This window comes from Zeugodacus cucurbitae, chromosome 3 (genome assembly GCF_028554725.1).
Source record: "Zeugodacus cucurbitae isolate PBARC_wt_2022May chromosome 3, idZeuCucr1.2, whole genome shotgun sequence".
Lineage (NCBI taxonomy): Eukaryota > Metazoa > Arthropoda > Insecta > Diptera > Tephritidae > Zeugodacus > Zeugodacus cucurbitae.
Genome location: NC_071668.1, coordinates 65,233,650 through 65,255,587, shown reverse-complemented (window position 1 = coordinate 65,255,587; position 21,938 = coordinate 65,233,650). Strand labels below are relative to the sequence as shown.

The 21,938-nt window shown below is 32.2% G+C and overlaps 1 protein-coding gene across 7 annotated transcripts in view; it reads right to left on the bottom strand.

The window, feature by feature from the left end:
• The window catches only part of Lar_1 (tyrosine-protein phosphatase Lar), a 643,385-nt gene that overhangs the window by 57,529 nt on the left and 563,918 nt on the right, over positions 1-21,938 (bottom strand). For all 7 annotated transcript variants that reach the window (XM_011178395.3, XM_011178396.3, XM_011178397.3 and 4 more), the window contains one exon: positions 5,251-5,443. In XM_011178395.3, coding sequence (XP_011176697.1) covers positions 5,251-5,443 — 193 coding nt within the window. The remainder of the gene's footprint in view (positions 1-5,250; positions 5,444-21,938) is intronic.

Here is a 21,938-nt window from a genome sequence, read left to right as displayed (position 1 = left end):
GGGCTGCCACACTATAAATACAATATTTGTGCAAAGTTTTGCACCGATATCTTCACTAGTGCTTACTTTATATATTGTAAAGTAAATGATTCAGATCATCTTCTAAGTTCTGGTATATAGGAAGTAGGCGTGGTTGTGAAGCGATTTGGCCTATTTTCACAACATATTATTGGGAGGTAAGGAAACTATTACAAACCAAGTTTCATTGAAATCGGTCGAGTAGTTCCTGAGATATGGTTTTTGACCCATAAGTGGGCAACGCCACGCCCATTTTCCATTTTGTAAAAAATCTGAGTGCAGCTTCCATCTGCCATTTCTTATGTGAAATTTAGTGTTTCTGACGTTTTTTGTTAATGAGTTAACCCAATTTTAGTAATTTTCAACCTAACTTTTGTATGGGAGGTGGGCGTGGTTATGATCCGATTTCTTTCATTTTTGGACTGTATTAGGAAGTGGCTAAAAAAACGACTGCAGAAAGTTTGGTTTATATAGCTCTATTGGTTTCCGAGATATGTACAAAAAATCTATTTGGGGGCGGGGCCACGCCCTCTTCCACAAAAAAATTACATCCACATATGCCCCTTCCTAGTGCGATCTTTCATACCAAATTTTATTTCAATAGCTTTATTTATGGCTTAGTTATGGCACTTTATGTGTTTTTGGTTTTCGCCATTTTGTGGGCGTGGCAGTGGTCCGATTTTGCTCATTTTCGAAAGCAACCTTTCTATGGTGCCAAGAAATAAGTGTGCCAAGTTTCATCAAGATATGAAACAGACGGACGGACGGACGGACGGACAGACAGACATTCGGATTTGAACTCCACTCTTCACCCTGATCACTTTGGTATATATAACCCTATATCTATCTCGTTTAGTTTTGGGTGTTACAAACAACCGTTATGTGAACAAAACTATAATAATCTCTTTAGCAACATTTGTTGCGAGAGTATAAAAATATATTTTCTTTTAATATTGCTTTCTATTTCACATCTGAAGAAAATATTGTCACTGGGGATAGTAATATATCAAATTTGACAACAACCTAACCTGCACTACAAACTTAACATGTACTTAAGCCACTACACAAAAGGTCAGCGTGTAAGTAGTAGAAAGTAACTTGTGCTTTACCACGCAGTGTTACAGTTTTATAGCAACACAAGTGACTTTATATCTTTTGTTTTTCAATAAATTTGGCAACATTTTGTGCATATTTTCGTACATGAAAAAAGTTACACGCACACACACACTCAGTTTGCAAAGCTGGCGCATGAAATATATCTGCTGTAATATACATACATATATGCTAGGGATATATATGTATGTATTCTATGCATGTATGCATGAAAGTATGCATGTGTGTATGTATGCGTTTGCATGAGAATTTGCTTTGTTTGGTAATATAAAATGCGTTGTCTACAACGATTTAGCCTGAAATGCCATGAAGCTTTAAAAGCTTTTTGTCTGCCTAACAATTTACAAAATGTTCTCACATAATTGCTTAATAGTGTCACGTGTTTTCCATACAATTTTGCCATTTTAGCACAAAATACATACATGCAAGCATAACACACACATACCACCAAATACATATAGTACTCCGTGTGGCTGGCGGTTTGTACAGAGCGAGTTTGACTGGCCACTGTTGAGTTTGGTGTGGCCTTTGTGAGGTTGCTCTTGTGGGTGGCAATTTGAAATTATATACATATATGCATGTATGTGTGTGTAGAAGCAAATACGTGGCATCAAATGTTGCATGCCACAACGGCTGTGGCAAAGGAAATGTGGCAGTAAGAAGAAATTTGTTATAAGTCACGTAGGCGAATGTTGCAGCAGCATACTCATAGTAATAAAAGCGAAAACACGCAACACACGCACACAACGCAAAAAGTGAGTGAGAGTATGTGGCATGAATGAGAGTGTGTGAAAATGATATGCATACCCAAAAATATATACAAACGTATATATTATATATGGCAGCTATAATTTATGTATGCAGCCTTGCATATTTGCCTAAAAGTATGCTTCTAAAAACACACAAGCACACTCTTGCTATCATATATGCAACAACAACTACGCACATTTGCTCTTTACTTACCAAAAACTCTCTCATACACACGCTCACACACACAGAAAATCTCTTGTTTATCACTTTAAACTGTGACTTAAATAATAATAACAGCAAAAACATTAAATGCTAACAACAACAACAACATTGGCATTACAACTTCACGCACAACAACAACAACAATCAGCTATGCAACAACTCGTTGACTGTCAACATTCTTGTTGATGTTATGCATTTTAATGCAATTGTAGCACACTATAGGGGTCATGAGGCCTGGCATGTTGGCGCCTCAAACTAGGCTAGTGTTGGCTGTGTGTCACATTTCATTTCATTTAAAATTATATATATTATGTAAACAAAGGCATGAGTGTGTGGCATTGTGTCGCACACATATATTTCGAAATGCATGCATACTTTTAGGCGTTCGTGCATGCGAAAAGCACTCACACTAAATTGCGTGCATTGCATGCAATTAAGTTGCACGCACGAATGCACACGTAGCCGAATTTTCGCACGCACACATCACTACACATACACACACACACACACACAGTTATGTAGTGAAATTGCATTATATGCATTTACAAAACACACATTAAAGCATCATTATCGCTTTATGACATCAACGCCGAAATGCGGCTCATCGCACACACGGCTTAATATTATATGTGATGCAGCTAAATGTATGTAATGCAACGCTGGCTGCGTGCTTCGTGCTTGCGGAATATGAATATAATTTTATTGCCTGCAATTGGATTTGGTGTAAGCGGTTGGATGATTCTAAATAAATTACATTCAAATTAAGTTGATAAGCATGAGTTTTTTAGTATATTCTGGATTCTGATGTGAGTAGTATCATTTAAATTTAAATGAAATTATTAGTTGTCTTAAAAAATTTACCAAGTTCTAGAAGAGCCTTTATAAAAGCTTAACGATTATTTAGAAAAAAAAAAATTATATTATAAAAATATTTGAACTCTTTAAAAATGGACCTATTTACTACCAAGACTATAGACTGATCGAATCTGTATAAGTAAACAAAATTTGAATGCAATTATTGTCTTCTTCGCCAAATTTATCGACTATCGATTATTGTATTAATGTTTTCTGATGTCAAAATCCATATAGAACATACTAAACATTTGTAATAATTGCAAATTCTAAATGATTATGATAAATAATCAGTGTACAGATGATATCTCTACTCTCTTCCTAAAAGTTCATTCTAGATTCTCATAAAAGCCGATCAGTCTACCATCTTCAGAATTTAATGAGTCAGATGATTTCTGCAAGGGGATCCCCATATTCTCGGTTTCAAAAAATCTATTTTTTTTTAATTTAATTCGAACCTATACGTATTCAAGAATGTTCCTTTAAAATTTCAAGTGAAAATTTCAAAAACTCTTGAAGATATTGCCGATCTATGGTGGAAGCGTCAGGAGACGGTGAGAGCTTCTCTTGTTTTTTCTCGAAACAGTGTTTTTACGACTGGCGCATGAGGTTACTCAAAACCTATTAATCCAAACGGTTCCAAATTTTAATACGTTATTCTATACATATGTGTATAGCTATGGTATGAACTAGGAGAAATCAATTTTCCCTTAAGTTCCTAAACATTACTGAAAGAGTAAGCTAATGAGAGCACGAAACCTAGTATTGCTCTCAAGTATGGGATTTTCTAACTGGCAAATTACTTGTGACCATGTTTGAACAGTCGCAGTAAAAATACAAAATTAAAAATTATATTTGTGTTGAATAAACAACGGGGAGTACCCAACAGTAAGAAATTCACCCTTCTCACCAAAAATTGTCCACCACGAATATTAAGTAAGAATCTGTCCATGTCACTGTGTTTTTATAAAATTATGTACAATAGTTATATGAAAAGAAATTGAATGATGGAAATAAAAAAAAGTGATTCAAAAATGTTTTTTAAAATGGTTATCTCTGAAAAATTTCAAAATAATTTCGTACCAATACATGTATGTATTTTTTGTTAATAAATTGTTAGAATATTTTTTCACTAAAAAAAATTATAAATGCTTTAGGAGGTCATCACATCTGATGGACTGAAAAAATCGAATTTTTTTTTCATTATTTGCTTTCCTTACATGTCTACAAGAATTCGAATTCGTTTTAAAGATATAACAGTTAGAAAAAGGATCTGTTCGAAGCGCCTAATTGGCTACTGAAAATTGTGTGCTGTGTTTTTCAAACTTCCCTCCATCGTATCTATCTCAAAAACGACTTGACTGAATGACTTACAATTTGTAGGGTAAACGTATCAATCAGCCGTAATCGTGGAGGAAGTGCGAGTCCATTTTTTCGATGCGGGGGTGTTCAGATCGCTGTAACTCATGTTCTACACAAATTTTTTGGCTACAAATGTATATTTATACTGTCAATATATATGTTAAGAAATGATAATTAACTTTACTGATTATTGAAAAAAATGTCTAAAAAATCACAAAAAACAGGCCTTCACATCCACTTAGTGTTGGACATTTTGATTGGAGTTGCCACTCAATTTTAATATAAATGCCTTTAAAATATTTAATTTTTTTAAATGTGTTTTTGGAATATTTGTTTTTCTATTCGATAAATATTTCAAAACTTATTTCGCAGAAAATTCAGTAAATAGTTTTGAATAAAGTATTTTAATATTTTTTAATCAAATGTTTTGATTTTGATTAAACGTGATTTTACGCAATTTTTTTTTTAAATTTTGAAAAATAATTTTCACAAAAAAAAAATGTTTTTGAATTCAGATTTTTCCTTGAAATTATATGCTATTAAAATATAAATATTTCGGCTTTAGTAAAATTTCGGTAGTTTTAAAATAATTTAGAGTTTGAAAATATTTATGTCACTTTAATAATAATTTTGTAATAGCTCTTTATAAATTCAAAATATATTTCATCGAGAAAATTAGTAAATTTAACTTTAAAATTTCCATAATGTTTAATTTTTTTGTTTTATTTTTTTTTTATAGTATCGCGTATGACAGCTTGCATCTTTTATATTTGCAATTTATTTTTTTTTTTACTATTTTACCTTAACCTTACTTTTTACAAATATTTCTGGTCAAAATAAACTTTTAAAAATGTTTTTTGTGTTGTTATTTCATTGATCCCACAATAAAATTCAATTATTGATAAACACTTTAAATATCAAACACCCACTCACCTTGCTGTGTCTTCACTTGCACCGGCGTGGACATCGGACCGGCGCCCATTGAGGTATAGGCCTGCACGCGCACTGTGTAAATGGCATGCGGCGTCAATTCCGAAATGGTTGTCAATTCGCTATTGTCCACCATTTGTGAGTCCCAAGATGCTTCGGGTTGATTGGGATTTGTTGTGTAATAGACTTTGTAGCCCTGCAAATGGAGGAAATGAAAAAAATAAATGTTTAAACAGTTAGAAAAGAGTATATATAATGTATATATAATGTATGTAGTACATAGATTTGGATATAAAACTTCACTTGGCAATAACTGAGCTTTATATTGAAAGGTCACCGAAAATTATATATGGAAATACATGAAGCAATGTGAATTTAAATATATATGTATACTTATATTATATAATACCTATATATAATACTATGCAAATATTCCTGCTCTAAATCACACAAGCATTTTTTAGCTTCCCATTATTCTATAGCTCTGCTGCCTATTGTTCGGCAATCACACCAATTGATTAATGAGACTGACCTACACTGAATGCATGATTAACACACTCGAAGTCACATTTGAATTTACATATATACTATATGCATGTATTTGGGTTTGTATACTTGTGCATAAATCTATATATATTCTACGAAAGCTCTGAGCTCGAGAGCCCATTTTAAAATTCCGCCTGTCGAAGCCACATGCACTCCTAACCTCAAATTCGTACAAAAGCCTGTGCGTTCAGATATCTATACATGTATATGCATGCAAATTCTTTCCCTAGGCAATCGAGCTCAATAGGTCAATTATTAAATTCTGTTTGTTCTCTTAAATATTGCCACCATTGTATAGCTCGAGTTGTGTGAAAATGATACATACATGCACACATATATTCAGAATTATACACCTACTAATATGTATAGAATGTCTGTTATTGTATTTGTATTTGTTCTGAATGCTTATATAAATGTATTTATATTGAAAAGGCCTGAGAGAGGCAGCACAAAATATCTACATATGTACATATATAAAAAGCTTTTAGGTCATTGTGTGTGGAAAAGTAAACATGTGAGTGTGAGATATGACTCTGGTTTTTTGAAGATAAGAAAAGATAACGTAAATACAGTTTTCTATTTATTATAAAAGTATATAAAGCTTTCGTAAAGAGGATTGAGCTTGTTTTAATTGATTGATTTATTGGTCTATTTCATGAAGTGTTTTATAAAAGATTTATTAATTCTTCTAAAACATATGAGAAATGCGGAACGAAGCACGAGATATATGCCGAATCTTGAATTAATATGTGATATTTATTACTAAATGTGATAAAAAATGGTACAACTTTTAATCACCAGTTTTTCGCGAGTGAGCTTCCATTAAGCTTACTCCTTTAATACTTTTCCGAAAATCTAATTATTAAATTAATCAAATCATGCACTAATTGTGATAAAAAATAAAGGGCAAAAAAATGTATAGCAAGTTTTCTGCGAGCGAGCTTTCACTGAGCTTTCATTAAGTATCTTTTTCTACTACTCTTTTCACATTTTTTCTAAAATCTATGAGAATGAAGTCCGAGATGTAATATAACAACGTATTTAAATCAAGCGAGCTTTCACTGAGCTTTCATTAAGTATCTTACTCCCTTAATATTTTTCCTAAAATCGAATTATCAAAATCATGCACTAATTGTGATAAAAAGTATATAAAAAAATGTATCACCAGTCTTCCCAGAGCCAGCTTTTGGTCAGCTTTCATTAATCATCTTACTCCTAATATTTTTACAAAAATCTATGCGAGGAATGAAGTCCAAGATATGTTATAATTTATTTAAATCAAGAGAGCTTTCACTGAGCTTTCATTAAGTATCTTACTCCTTTAATATTTTTCCTAAAATCGAAATATTAAAATCATGCACGAATTGTGATAAAAAGTATATAGAAAAAAGTTCATTACCAGTCTTCCGAGCTTTTACTGAACTTTAATTTAGCTTTCATACTTTACTAGTGAGTGAGTAAAAATCAGCTTAATATTTGTAGTCAGTGAAAATATACTATTTTTTTTTATTTTAATTTAGAATCTCTCGTCTCAGTCTTCTACATAAATAGCCTGGTATTTATAGCAACAAATTTACAGGCATTTGTAATTATTGAGAGATCTCCGCAACCTCTGACACTAACAATTTAAAGGTTAGTTGATGCTAACAATCTCACTATTATATACAAACACACTTTCTACACTTCGCTTGCGCTACCTTTATCTAATCAATTTGCCGTGTTTACTTGAAGCCAATAGCGACAATGTTAACATGGATTTGTCTCTTCGATTGTTGTTTTTGTTCTTACGCGAGTGTATATGTACATACTACATGGGTTATAACAAGCAACATTCCGCTATCTAACCAAACACAGTCGAGAAACCTCAGCGACGACAAATAGTTGAAATAGCTATTTAGTTGAAATGCCAACAAGCTTGCTAATGTATCCACAGCTGACTGCATCGTATCAAAAGAAGAGAGCGAGACAACAAAGGTGAAGATAAGGTAACATGTTTAATGTGGTTTTATTGTAACATGTCGACATATGTACCTGTAAAGACATGTCTTGAACATCGATATATTGCTAATTACTGGGTTTATTTATATTTTTTGATTAGAATATAAACAGAGAATATTTTGAATGGTATTTAAAATAGCTCTGCTTTTTTCTCACTTTGGAGGTATTTGCCTTGTTATTCGCCAAGAAATTGATTAAGTTCTTGGAGTACTACGTTGTCTTCAATCGATTGATAGAATTTCAGAAGAAGCCTCTTCATTGAAAAATACAATAAGTCTTACGCGAACGAGCTTTCACAAAACTTTATTACAATGATAGTAGAGTGAAAGTAAGCGCCATTTTTGTTAAAGAATTGTGTAGAAGGAACAATCATATTTTACTTGTTTTCTTAAGAGCGAGCTTTGACTGAGCTTTTATTGAAAATAAAAAAATTAATAAATTTTGGTGAAAATAAATTATATTTTATGTTGTAAAATGAATAACAGCATCTCTCACTAGACGATAATTGAAAACAAGTTATTAAAAGCTTTCAGTAAGCTTTCGTTGATCTTTTCTACAATGCCAGCAGAGTAAAAATAAGCTCGATTTCCTTATAAAACCAAACTAGAAATAATAAGCATATTTTATTAGTTTTTTTATGAGCGAGATTTCACTGAGCTTTTTGAAAATGATTTTGATGAAAATACACAATATTTTATGTTGTGAAGTTAATAACAACATCTCTCACTAGACTAGAATTGAAAACTAGTTCTTCAAAGCTTTCACTGAAAATAAGCTCGATTTTTGGCTTTCTTCAGAGCGAGCTTTCACTAACTTTTAGAGAAAATGATTTTAGGTAAAATATACTATAATTTCTGTTGTAAAATTAATAACAGCATCTCTCATAATTGAAAACAAGTTTTTAAAAGCTTTCACTAAGCTGTTCGCTTCTTTCTACAATGCAAGTAGAGGAAAAATAAGTTTTTTCGTATAAAATCAAAGTAGAAAGAATAAGTATATGTGACTAATTTTCTTAAAAGTGAGCTTTCATTAAGCTTTTATAAAAATCGATTTTAGTGAAAATATACTATTATTTCTGTTGTAAAATGAATAACAGCATCTCTCACTAATGGACTATAATTGCAAACTAGTTCTTCAAAGCTTTCACTAAGCTTTCATTGAACTTTCATACAATGCTAGTAGAGTAAAAATAAGCGCGATTTTTCTTAGACAAAATAGTAGAAAAAAACAAGGATATTGACCTGGTTTCCTACAGAGCGAGCTTTCACTGAGCTTTTACAGAAAACGATTTTAGTAAAATATACTATATTTTATGTGTTCTGAAATGAATAACAATCAATCTATATTATATGAAATGAATAACAATCTCTCTCACTAGATTAGACTATAAAACAAGTTCAACTACTTAAAATTTTCAGTCATCTCAATTCTCATCCAACTTATGACAACACCTTTCTATCTCGTCTTTCATATGAAGCCTACATATATCACATACAGCATACTCTCTACACACACAAGTATAAGTACATATATCTGTGTAGGTGTATGCATGTGTGTTTGTGCATTCGCCTCTAACCACGCGGCCACAGTGTAATGAAGCTGTTGTACGTTGATTATATGTGGTATAACTTTAGGCGAGACACAATCAGCTCAATTTCAAGTGTCTACTCATACATTCATGTATACATACTAGTGTAAAGGTATGTGTGTACTGACATTACAACTCTTTGTAAAATGAGCACATAAACCCACAAACCGACTTCGCTAAATGTGCGTAGACAAGTGAACATATACATTATACAACATTACACTTACTTAGAGACATATGTAATATAATAGGCAGCAGTTTAATTAAATTACCCAAACATACACGCACTTACGTGGGCAAACAAGTGCATGAAAGATAAACAGTGTATGAAGATATAGACATCACTTAGTACGTATGTGTGTGTATATGTATAACCTTGTCACTAAACTCATTGCTCGAACAACGCAAGAGCATGGCGTGTCTTTGTGAGTTACTACGCCAGTAAGTGGTGCGCCTTTGTGTGTCGCAAATTAATGGTGACATAGGAGTCACTTGCCAGTGCTTCCGCATTTCTTGCACTTCACAGCCAAGCTTTCAATGCGTTTCAATCGTTTAAGTATAATCGATTTATGGCTGTGTTGAGTATTCAACTCGACGCAAAACGCTTTACAATAGTTATATAACAACACCTAATAGACCAGACCCACCTTCCCCAACATACTTAAATAACAAACACATTCATACTTCAGACGCTCACACTTATGCGAACACACTCATATATCACACTCTTCTCATTTCACTTGTTGTGTTGTTGTTTTATTGCTATTCCGCACATTTAAGTGTTTTATTTACTGTTGTTGTTGCTTTTATTGTGGTTTATTATGGCGTTGTTTATTATTTTCTTTCTATTTATTGCTTTTGTTTGATTGTTTTGTTGAGTTGTCAATTGAAAAGCTGTGTATTTGTTTATTGACTTTTACAATTGCGTAATTATTTATGTAAGAGATTGAGTAGTTTTGAAAAGAAGAATGTGTGCTAGTGTTTTATGATTAGTATTGGGGGAATTGAAGTTATGTACATTGCGAGTGTTAATTGTCAGTGTTGGATTGGCAGACTACTTAATGAGGTAGTGTCCTGTTAGAAAATAAAAGCTTAAAGAAAAAAATAAAGAAAACAAACAAAATAAAATAATTATATTCATTAAATATGTAAAGGTAAAGGTAAAAAACACTAACTTAAAATACACTTTTTAAAATTTTTGAAATAAATAAAATAAAATTTAATTTAGTGGCATCATTAAAAAGTCATTAATTTATTATTTTCCTACAAATTAATTTATATTCATGAAATGTTTTTTACCTTTTAATTACTATAATTTTAGTAATTTAAGATGAATGGCAACCCTGTTTTAACTTTTGCAAAAACTCAATTTTTAAATAATTTTATATCCAACTTTATTTCTGGACTTATTTGAAATTTACATGACCTATTACACATTTACAAAAAAATGTATTTAGTTAGGTGGCAACTCTATAAACAAATACATTTTTCTTCTGCTGAAATATTGCCTGATTTGTTTAACTTTTATTTTGCGAACAAGGAGCAATATTTAAGCGTGTATTCGACAAGTGTGGATCCCAATAAGAGCGAGACTGCTTTAATAGAGACAATCTCACATTAAAGACTTAATCCAATTGTAGAACGGGTGGCGTCGTTTGTTCCTCAAAAAGTGTGGCAGTAAGAGAGCATTTGACTTCTATGCATACATATATAACGACCTTTAAATTTAAATTCAATGTGCTCTACAGAAAAATTTTGTTTTTCAGAACCTTAACTAAGTCAATTAGAAAATTGCCGAATAAGACTTTCACACAGCTAAATTAAATTTAAATTAACGATCACCCTCAGAGTTGCATTTCAGCTTCAACTTGATTTGTATTCGATTAAAAATTAATCTATTAGGTCTACAACTTTGCTTCCGCCGTCGATTAAATCATTGAAATTGTTTTATATCGATCTTGGACATTTGTGTCAACAACAAAACAACACAACAAAAAAAAAAAAACAACAACAACAAAATATTTGTAGAGATCTGTTTGCATCCAAACTTATTCTCAACTGAAAATGTCACTTTTTGAGCCGAATTCTCGACATTTGCGGGAAATTTTCCTTTTCTTTTTTAATTCCAAAAAAAAAATGCGGCTGAGGCTAATCGACTTTTGTAAAATCGACATTTGAAGGCGTTTATTGTAAAATGAGAGTAAAATTAGATTTTTATTTTGTATGCTCTTGTATGCGATCATGCAGATTAAGATCGATTTACCATAATTGAACAAAGTCCGATTAATTGAGCAATTAACTCTTGAGCGAAAAGACTATAAGTATTTGTTTTTCAATTTGATATTATTCGGTTTGCCTTAAGACTTTAGCTATTGTCTTTGGTTTTCAAATTATACAGTCACAGGAAGAGCAATTGTTAATTGAAGTACGCAATTATAATTTAAATATTTTGTTCTTTGGATTATAAATGATTTTGATTAGTTAAACTATTTCAGAGATCAATAATATGTAGTCTCTTATTTTTTGTTGGCACTACATAATTATATATTATATTTAAAAACTAACAGCTTTAAAGCCGATTGTTAATTGACTCAATTAATGTTAAATTTAGTCATTATATTGTTTATAGAATATTACAAAAAATATGCTTAAAAATTTAACTGGGGTTCCGGAAATTTTTTATATCCATTCCACTTTTATGACTTTTGAATATCTGTTTTCATTTATTTTAATAAATGACCCTGACATTGTTATATGATTATACTTTCATGATCCCAAAGCGCCTACTATTTGCATAATTTGAAGTGTAATTCACAATATTGATTATCGAAATAATCGTTTACATAAAGTTGTATTATATATATAATATCGTATCGTACCATATTATTATGTATGGATACCAACGACTTCAATCACTTTGTGTGCCCTTCATTAAATGCCGCTGTTGGCAATTGATATACATTAATTACTGTAATTTAGCCGTGTATTTAATTGCGAGCATATACCCGTATATGCATACATAACCCCTAATCATATGTATTATTATATATATGTGATGTTATTAGTGCCTTAACTCCCACTTTGTATGCATTGGTGTTTGTAAGCGATTACAAATGCATATCAATAACAGGTCATGTTAATTTATTGCATTCGCGTTGTACTTAGCAGCAACAACAACAATAATAATAATATCGTTAACGAAGCGGAGATAAATTGATATCTAGTCTATTGTTCCACATTTGGATGTTCAACAGACGTATATATAAAAAGGAGTTCAAATGCTAACGCTTGGAATCCCATTAATTAACGAAATGATTTAAGACACTTAAATAATATCGATTTTCTATGAGATTATTTAATTAAGTATCCAATGATAGTTTCTATTGCTTAAAAGACTTCCCTGACAATCTTGGGTAATGCATGTTTGATCCATTAAAACCGCTTTAAAGACAGAGAAACGTATGTAAGGCTCAACCAACACCGGATTAGTCAATAACGTCTTTGACTAATAAGACACAAAAACGTATTTTGCTCTGACCCACTCCAAGCGTACATGTGTTTTTGTCTTGTTCGGTGTGTGGAAGCTATGGTTTGTTGTCGTATCAGACAAGAAAAGACGACTTGACTAATCCGCTGTGGGTTGAGCCTTACTGAAGAAGCTGCCTAGACCTTTCACAATTTACATAGGGTCAGAGAGACCTTCGACCGCATAAAGACTAGAATGCTAAATCGTAAGCTTACTTACGGCCCACCTAAAGAGAAGTAGCTCTATCCGCTTTGAGTTCTGGTAGTACTGTGTTGCCATTTCCGGAAATCTCACTAAATTTTCAGTTATTCGTTTATGACAAGTCTTATCTAGAAACAATTTAAAGCAATCGAGTTATCAACAGTAGATTATCGTTAAAAGTTCTCTTTAACTTCGAACTTTCAAAAACTCACAGTTTTATCCTTCCAATAGATATTAGCAGAGAGATGAACCCAGCTGGAACTAGATCCGCTTATAGCTCCAGTGAATCCAAGGCTGAATTACAAATAAAGTCGAAGCTTCTAAAGGTAGTTCTAAGTAGTAGACCCTCGCTATAAATTTCTTTTGAACTTCCAACTGTTAAAAGCTCAAGCTTCTAAAGATACCGGAGCAGAGAAGCAAAGAGCTCTTGTGAGTTCAGTTTGAATCCCAAGTAAATTCGAAGCTTCTGAAGTTAGTTCTTAATAGTAAACTTTCGTTGTAAGTTTCTCTTAGACTTCGAACTAAAAGCTAGCTGTTTTGCTGATCTAGCAGATATGAGATTAGAGAAGAAACCAGCCGGTACAAGATCCGCTTCTACATAGCTCTTGTGATTTCAAGGCTGAGTCCCAAACAAAGTCGAAGCTTCTGAAGGGAGTTCTTGATAGTAATTCTCTTTGGCTTTGAACTGTAGTAGCTGCCTCTCTCATTTAGCAGATATGAATCAGAGAAGCAATCTACTGGTACAAGTTCCACCTCTAGTTTTGGTGATTTCAAGGTTGAATTCCGAAAAAAATCGAAGCTCTTAAGAGCTTCAGAAAGCCGAAAGGTTTAAACGACTTAACTAAGGACCTTTTTGCTGTAATCGCTTGAAATATTGTCGAGAGGCTGCAAAAGCCACTAAAGGAGCCATAAAATTTTCTTGATTTAATAATATAGAATATTTTGTATGTATTTCTACGAAATTGTGCGATTGTCTTCAAATATATGAAACGCCAAAAAGCACATTAATTACTACAGTTGTATCTACATATGTACTCGTGCTCATTCGTGTATGCAATTGAAATGACAAATTATGTGCTGTCTGCCTGACATTTGTCGACTTTTAAGCATTCTCAGCAGTTGGCAGTCAAAAGGCTACAAACAAAGGACCAACATTTATTGTATGTAAATACATATGTGCGAGTGTATGTGTATAAGCATGCTGCCAAAAATAAATCTTTAACTCATACGACTCTATCAATGTCACCAACAGCTTCTACTCTCCACTCCCAGCATACATGTAACGGGTGATTTTTTTGAGGTTAGGATTTTCATGCATTAGTATTTGACAGATCACGTGGGATTTCAGACATGGTGTCAAAGAGAAAGATGCTCAGTATGCTTTGACATTTCATCATGAATAGACTTACTAACGAGCAACGCTTGCAAATCATTGAATTTTATTACCAAAATCAGTGTTCGGTTCGAAATGTGTTTATCGACAAATTTTGTTCAGCGATGAGGCTCATTTCTGGTTGAATGGCTACGTAAATAAGCAAAATTGCCGCATTTGGGGTGAAGAGCAACCAGAAGCCGTTCAAGAACTGCCCATGCATCCCGAAAAATGCACTGTTTGGTGTGGTTTGTACGCTGGTGGAATCATTGGACCGTATTTTTTCAAAGATGCTGTTGGACGCAACGTTACGGTGAATGGCGATCGCTATCGTTCGATGCTAACAAACTTTTTGATGCCAAAAATGGAAGAACTGAACTTGGTTGACATGTGGTTTCAACAAGATGGCGCTACATGCCACACAGCTCGCGATTCTATGGCCATTTTGAGGGAAAACTTCGGAGAACAATTCATCTCAAGAAATGGACCCGTAAGTTGGCCACCAAGATCATGCGATTTAACGCCTTTAGACTATTTTTTGTGGGGCTACGTCAAGTCTAAAGTCTACAGAAATAAGCCAGCAACTATTCCAGCTTTGGAAGACAACATTTCCGAAGAAATTCGGGCTATTCCGGCCGAAATGCTCGAAAAAGTTGCCCAAAATTGGACTTTCCGAATGGACCACCTAAGACGCAGCCGCGGTCAACATTTAAATGAAATTATCTTCAAAAAGTAAATGTCATGAACCAATCTAACGTTTCAAATAAAGAACCGATGAGTTTATGCGTTCTTTTTTTAAAAAAAGTTATCAAGCTCTTAAAAAATCACCCTTTACATATATGTGTGTGTGAATGTGATCTTGTTGAACACAGCAAATCAGTGTCATGGCATGACGGTATGAGTGTCATAAATGTCAGCTGAACAACACTAAAACACTCAAATATGTACATTATAATCACCGAGTTGCACACACACAAACATTCATCCGCATATACGCTCAATTGCTGCGTGTACACGCATGACAGCGTATGAATTTGACATTTAAAATATTTGTATGACATAAGTGACACTTAGAAGTATGTGGGCATAGTAATGTCTATACATTATATATATATACAGTTATTAGATAGACCATGTCTATATGCAGACACTCATTACGTATGTGGTAAGTGCTCTGTGACTTTGTAAATTCACCCAAACCGTAGTTGTTTGTATATGTCACCGCCTAGTTAATGACAGTGATGTTGACAGCTGTCAAAGTGGGGGCGTGCTATCGAAGTACGTAAACATGATATGGCTGAATTCATAAGTGACAGTAGATAATTTGCGACATATTTGGTGAGTGAGTGAGGAAGAAAAGAAGGTTGTGTGTGTGTAAACGTCCAAAAGTATGCGATAAAACTAATGTTGAAGGCTAGTTAATACAATAACAATTATTTTCTAATATTCTACTATTGGCAGAAATTTTAATATTTTAAGATTTGTTAGTTTCTGTTTCTAAATGTATGCAATCAAATGGAATATTAATTTTAATATTCTTTAAGGGGCTATACAAGTGTGACATTTTCAAAAAATTGATTTTATGTTTTTTGCTTTTTCGATAGTTTATACTTTCAAAAATACCATGAGAAAGCGGTAAGGTCTTCAATAGTTTTTGAATGACAGCGTTCTAAAGAGCGACCGCTCGCAGGTAGAAGCCGCTTTAGTCGAAACTATAAACGCATATTTCTCGAAACATATCATCAAATTTCTCAAAATTGCTGACATCATAACTTCACTAGAAATTTACCGATCTAAACAAAGTATTCTTGAATATATTTATTAAACAATGAATATTTTTTGTTGAAAATTGTCAATTTGGCATTAAAAAAACTATATTTTTTTTTTACCTAACAAAACGGCATTTTTTCAGAACTAAGTCATTTTGGTAATTTTTGATATTCGGAGGTCATTGTACAGAAAATACCTTGAATTTTAATAATCTTTTTGAATTTTTTTTGTTTCAGCTACTCATTCGGCCGGAATCATGGCAGCAGTTCGGGGAACATTTTTTTGGCACCTTCGAAGACAGCACATAACCCCGTTATTATAATCTCGCAACAAAAGTTGCTAAAGAGAGTATTATAGTTTTGTCCACATATCGGTTGTTTGTAAGTCATAAAACTAAACGAGTTAGATATAGGGTTATATATACCAAAGTGATCAGGGTGACGAGTAAAGTTCAAATCCGGATGTCTGTCTGTCCGTCAGTCTGTCCGTCCGTGCAAGCTGTAACTTGAGTAAAAATTGAGATATCTTAATGAAACTTGGAACACGTATTCCTTGGCACCATAAGAAGGTTAAGTTCGAAAATGGGCGGAATCGGACCACTTCCACGCCCACAAAATGGCGATAACCAAAAAAGCATAAAGAGCTATAACTAAGCCATAAATAAAGTTATGAAAATAAAATTTGGAACATAGGATCGCATTAGAGAGGGGCACATTTGAATGTAATTTTTTTGGAAAAGTGGGCGTGGCCCCGCCCCCAAATAGGTTTTTTGTATATATCTTGCAAACCAATAAAACTATATAAACCAAACTTTCTGCAGTCGTTTCTCTTAGCCGTTTCCTTATACAGTCCAAAAATGAAAGAAATCGGATAATAACCACGTCCACCTCCCATACAAAGGTTAGGTTGAAAATGACTAAAAGTGCGTTAACTTACTAACGAGAAACGTCAGAAACACCAAATTTTATATAAGAGATGGCAGCAGGAAGCTGCACTGAGATTTTTTACAAAATGGAAAATGGGCGTGGCGTCGCCCACTTATGGGTTAAAAACCTTATCTCAGGAACTACTCGACAGATACGAATGAAATTCGGTATATAATATTTTCTTGGCACCCTGATGAGACGTGTGGAAAATGGATGAAATCGGTTCACAACTACGCCTACTTCCCATATAACTCAATTTTAAATTCCATCTCATTCCTTCACTTTATAATATGTATGTACATAACGAACCATTGAAGATAGTGTAATAAAACTTTACACAACTACTGTATTTGAGCTGTGATATCACGTGAGAAAAAATTGTCAAAATCGGACCATGACTTTTCAAGGCCCCTGATATCAAACATGAAGAACTCAGTGCCTTAGGGTAATTTTTTACCGATTACCGAATATAGGTAAATCTCTAAATAAATTGCGAGAGTATGAAATGTTCGGTTGCACACGAACTTAGCCTTTCCTTACTTGTTTTTCAATATTTTGGTAAAACAAAAAATCTTAAAATATAGCTGAAAACATACCTTATTATGTCCAAAAAACAGCGAAACATTCGATCGAGTACTTTCTTTAATCGATCGAGTACTATCTTTAATCGAATCACGAAAATCGCCTAATTTTCCTTGGGTTACACTGGTATAGTCCCTTAAATTTTATTTAATATTTACTACTTTATTGGAGTTCGATTAAAATTTGAAATTAATGCGAATACTATGTTTCTAAAATTTCAAATTTATGGAGACGAAAAAGCTACAGATCATCAAAACAAATCTGAACAAAATATTATGCAAATCAATGTAATGGACTTATCATGAAGTTTAAAAAGGAGTGAATAAGGTCACAGCTTAGATGACCTTGCACCAAACAGATACAAGCTATTATCTTTGTACACGTTGCCACTTAACATAAGTACAGAGCAAAAAAAGGCACATTTTATGAAGATGATAGACTAAAGTCTTCGAAGACTTCGATTAACGCCAACGAGTTTATAGCACTAGGAACAGGCAATAATTGCAGTTGTTGTGATTTATTAATTAAGTATTTATATAAATTTAAATACAATCGCTCTTGAACTTAGTTAAAAATGAGTTCCGTAAAAATAATATCAATTCAGCCAAAATGTAGGCAACACTTTTTAATTTGCATTCGGTATATTCCAGGTATATAATTTATGAAATCTTTTTACAATATTTTTTCCGTTTTGATCTAATATAAACAACGCCAAACCAATTATACATATGTGCGATAATATTATTTAATAGATTTGAAATTATGGTGAAACTAATAACAATTCCGCCCAACTATAGACTAGGAGGTACAAATTCTGAGCTAGATGATTTTTTTATTATAAGCTTTAATTGAATTATGTAGGTATTAGGTTTATACGGTTTGTAACCGTTCGTATGAATTTTAACCGATAAATTTGTAGTCGTAGTAGAACGCCTATTCGAATAGTTGTTCTGCTGCGAGTATTTTAATAAATGAGTCGGAAATGTGCGGTTAATCAAATAGTCGACAAATTACCGACTATCCGGATACTGCAAACCGAATATTATTATACCCTATCCGGTTAATTCGGTTAGTCGATTAGTCGAACACCAAGAGCTCTAGTAGGTATATTAGATAAATGGCTAAATTGTGCCTAAATGTAGGCAACGTTTTTCTTATTTTCAATGTGCATTGAGGTGTTTCGATCTTTTGACCAAAATTTTTTTTTTTTGCTATTCAATAAACATTATTCCTTAAGTATATTCATCATATATTTTTGTAAAAAAAAATCTGAATAATTCTTCATCAAAGTTCTGAAATAGAAACTAACAGGTTCAGTTCAACTAATCAGCTACTCGCGGTTAACTCATTGACTTTTAAGTAATGAAATATAATCAATAATTTCCTTAGAATGCATATCATATGAATAAACATTCTTCTAATTATTATTATCGTCCATAAATCTCTATTATTCTCAAAATCACATTAAACTGAGCATAATAATGCATTTCCAAAAACCACATAACAATCATAATTTACATAACTTCTCAATGCATAACAGATTGGCATAGCTTTCACATTTCACAAAGATTAAACTAAAACAATGCAGATTTCATTTGTTGCAGTTATTGAGTGAAGATAAACTGAAATTTCATTTGTATATGCAATGCAGGCAAACAGCTCTACACAAATATACACTTTTGTTGTATTAATTATTGTTAAAATAACAATAATAAAGCTATCAAAATGAGTTATAATCAACATTTCAATCATAATCAAAATACAATGTCGAAATTAAGCAACCAATTTCATATTAAGTTGAAGGCAGATGCTATATTATATTATAATATCTGTGTGCATATTTGCGAAATTTCATGTCTGCAAGTGTGAGGATTTCAAGCAGCAATTTTCAACACTTTCATTTCCTGAAGCTTAGCACATAAGCTTGTCTGTTGAGCCATAGAGATGCACGTTGAAGGTGTTGAAATGAGTTGAAGTATCTTATACTTATTATAAATAAGTGTTTTATGTGCAACAGTATATATTAAATGAGAATTGTGGTTGAAATACATCAACAAATAGAAATTTAATCTACATGGATATGTTAGCCAATTTGAATTTTCGAAATTGATAAACAATGAATATTGTGAATATTTCGAGACTCAATTAATCATTGTAATAATGTACTTATACAAACATATAAATGTGCATATGTATGAATGTATAAATAATATAGAAAATTGCTTTGAAGACACGATTATATTTTTAGTTTCATTTGGAAAGAGGTTGCCATATATCTCTTATAAACAAAAAAAATTAATACACACTTGATATATAAATATAACATTTTTTGAAGTCAAAATTTTCCAAAGAATTAATAAGATCTTTTACAAAAAAAAAAAAAAACAAATTATAGAGTTGCCACCTGGCTGTAAGTAATATTTATTAAAAATCCACTGCTCTGAAGCTTCAGCTTAAATATTAGTAGAAACAGTGCGATGAAAATTCCTAATTTATAAAGTAGTGATACAAAATTAGAAACAAATTATTGCCACCTGTTTCGAAATATTTAAAACAACGTATAGAAAAAGAAAATTATGAAATTATTTTATATGTTAGGAGAACTAATTATACTTTTTCACTATCGCACTTTTATCATTAATTTTTTGCATTCTATATTACAGGGTGGCAACCCTTAATTTGTTAACTATCTATCTAATAGCGTTTTTAGACAGCCAAATTAATTGCTTAATTAAAATTTTTATTGAGAAACCCTTTTTTGCTTTTTATATTGCCGATAAACTGTTATACATTTTTGTTTTTGCTTTTCAGAAGAAGTCGGTAAGTTTCAGCAGCCGACTGAAATTTTTTGCAACGGCAACTACCGTAGCTTATTTCTATCAAAAATGTCAGCCAATCGCAGACAAAGAACATATATCGTACGCCTTTGTTGTAATAAGCATTTTAATCGGCTAATTGAACAATTAGTACCTGTGTGAAAAGGCTATAAGTAAAGGAAAGTTCAAAATTAAACGATATTAATTTTTTTACAATTTTTTACAAAAATATGTGATATATAAAATCTCCTGTTAGGAGAGTTTATAATAACATACATATGTTTACTAAATACTTAATATGAGTTTAAGTTACAGGAATAAATCATACTATATTTATTTACCATTAATTTCTTTGTCTTATTACCCTCTTTTGACCAGAATAATATCAAAAAGCTATAATAAGGCCTATAGTAACTGCCTTGTATCCAATATAAATTCAATCCTCTATACAATCCCCTAATCATCAACCCATCTACACACAGCACCTCACTGTCATTTTCCATCATTGATTACCATTATCAATATCGACAATGTACAAATTGTCTTTCACACAGAGTCTCTAAGTGAAGTGGAAATATCAACTTAACTAAATTTGAATATCACATTTAAATTTGCACTTGTGGTCATATTATGCACACACACACACACACACATTTTCCTCATGCAACAACCTTTTATTATTTACATGTTATCATCATCGATGATTGCATCTGCTTTATGCAAATTGAATAAACCTCAAATGTGTTAGACGACAGTAGAAATTGTTGCCAATAACAGTACTCATAATACAATGAGACAGCAATCATTTATGCTAGCTCGAGAAATGGATGCGTAACGAGAATGAGGTTATGAAGACCACAGGGAGAATTGCATACAAGATGCATATGCTTTTACTTCTATACATATATAAATATATAATATTTATGTAAATTAGAGTGTGGAAAATGCACGAAAGCAAATGTAAACGTGTGTCTGGTGCTAAGGAATAATAGAAATTGAAATTTTGATATTTCATATTAGGTTATTAGTATAAACTGCTGACGCCAAATTAGATATGATGTCAGCAATTATTGGTTAGCTTATTAATCGATATTATTGCGTTTAATTTTTAACTCTTCATTATAGTTGAGACTTCATTTTTTGTTTTTTGAAATATAATATTCCAGCACTGTCAAAATATTATCATATAAAACAATATCATATAAAAGTCAAACAGTGTTAATGATAGTTTAAAAATACTACAAATCATTTCTAAAGGGTGATTTTTTAAGAGCTTGATAACTTTTTTTAAAAAAAAAAAAAAAAAATCTCATCGGTTCTTTATTTGAAACGTTAGATTGGTTCATGACATTTACTTTTTGAAGAT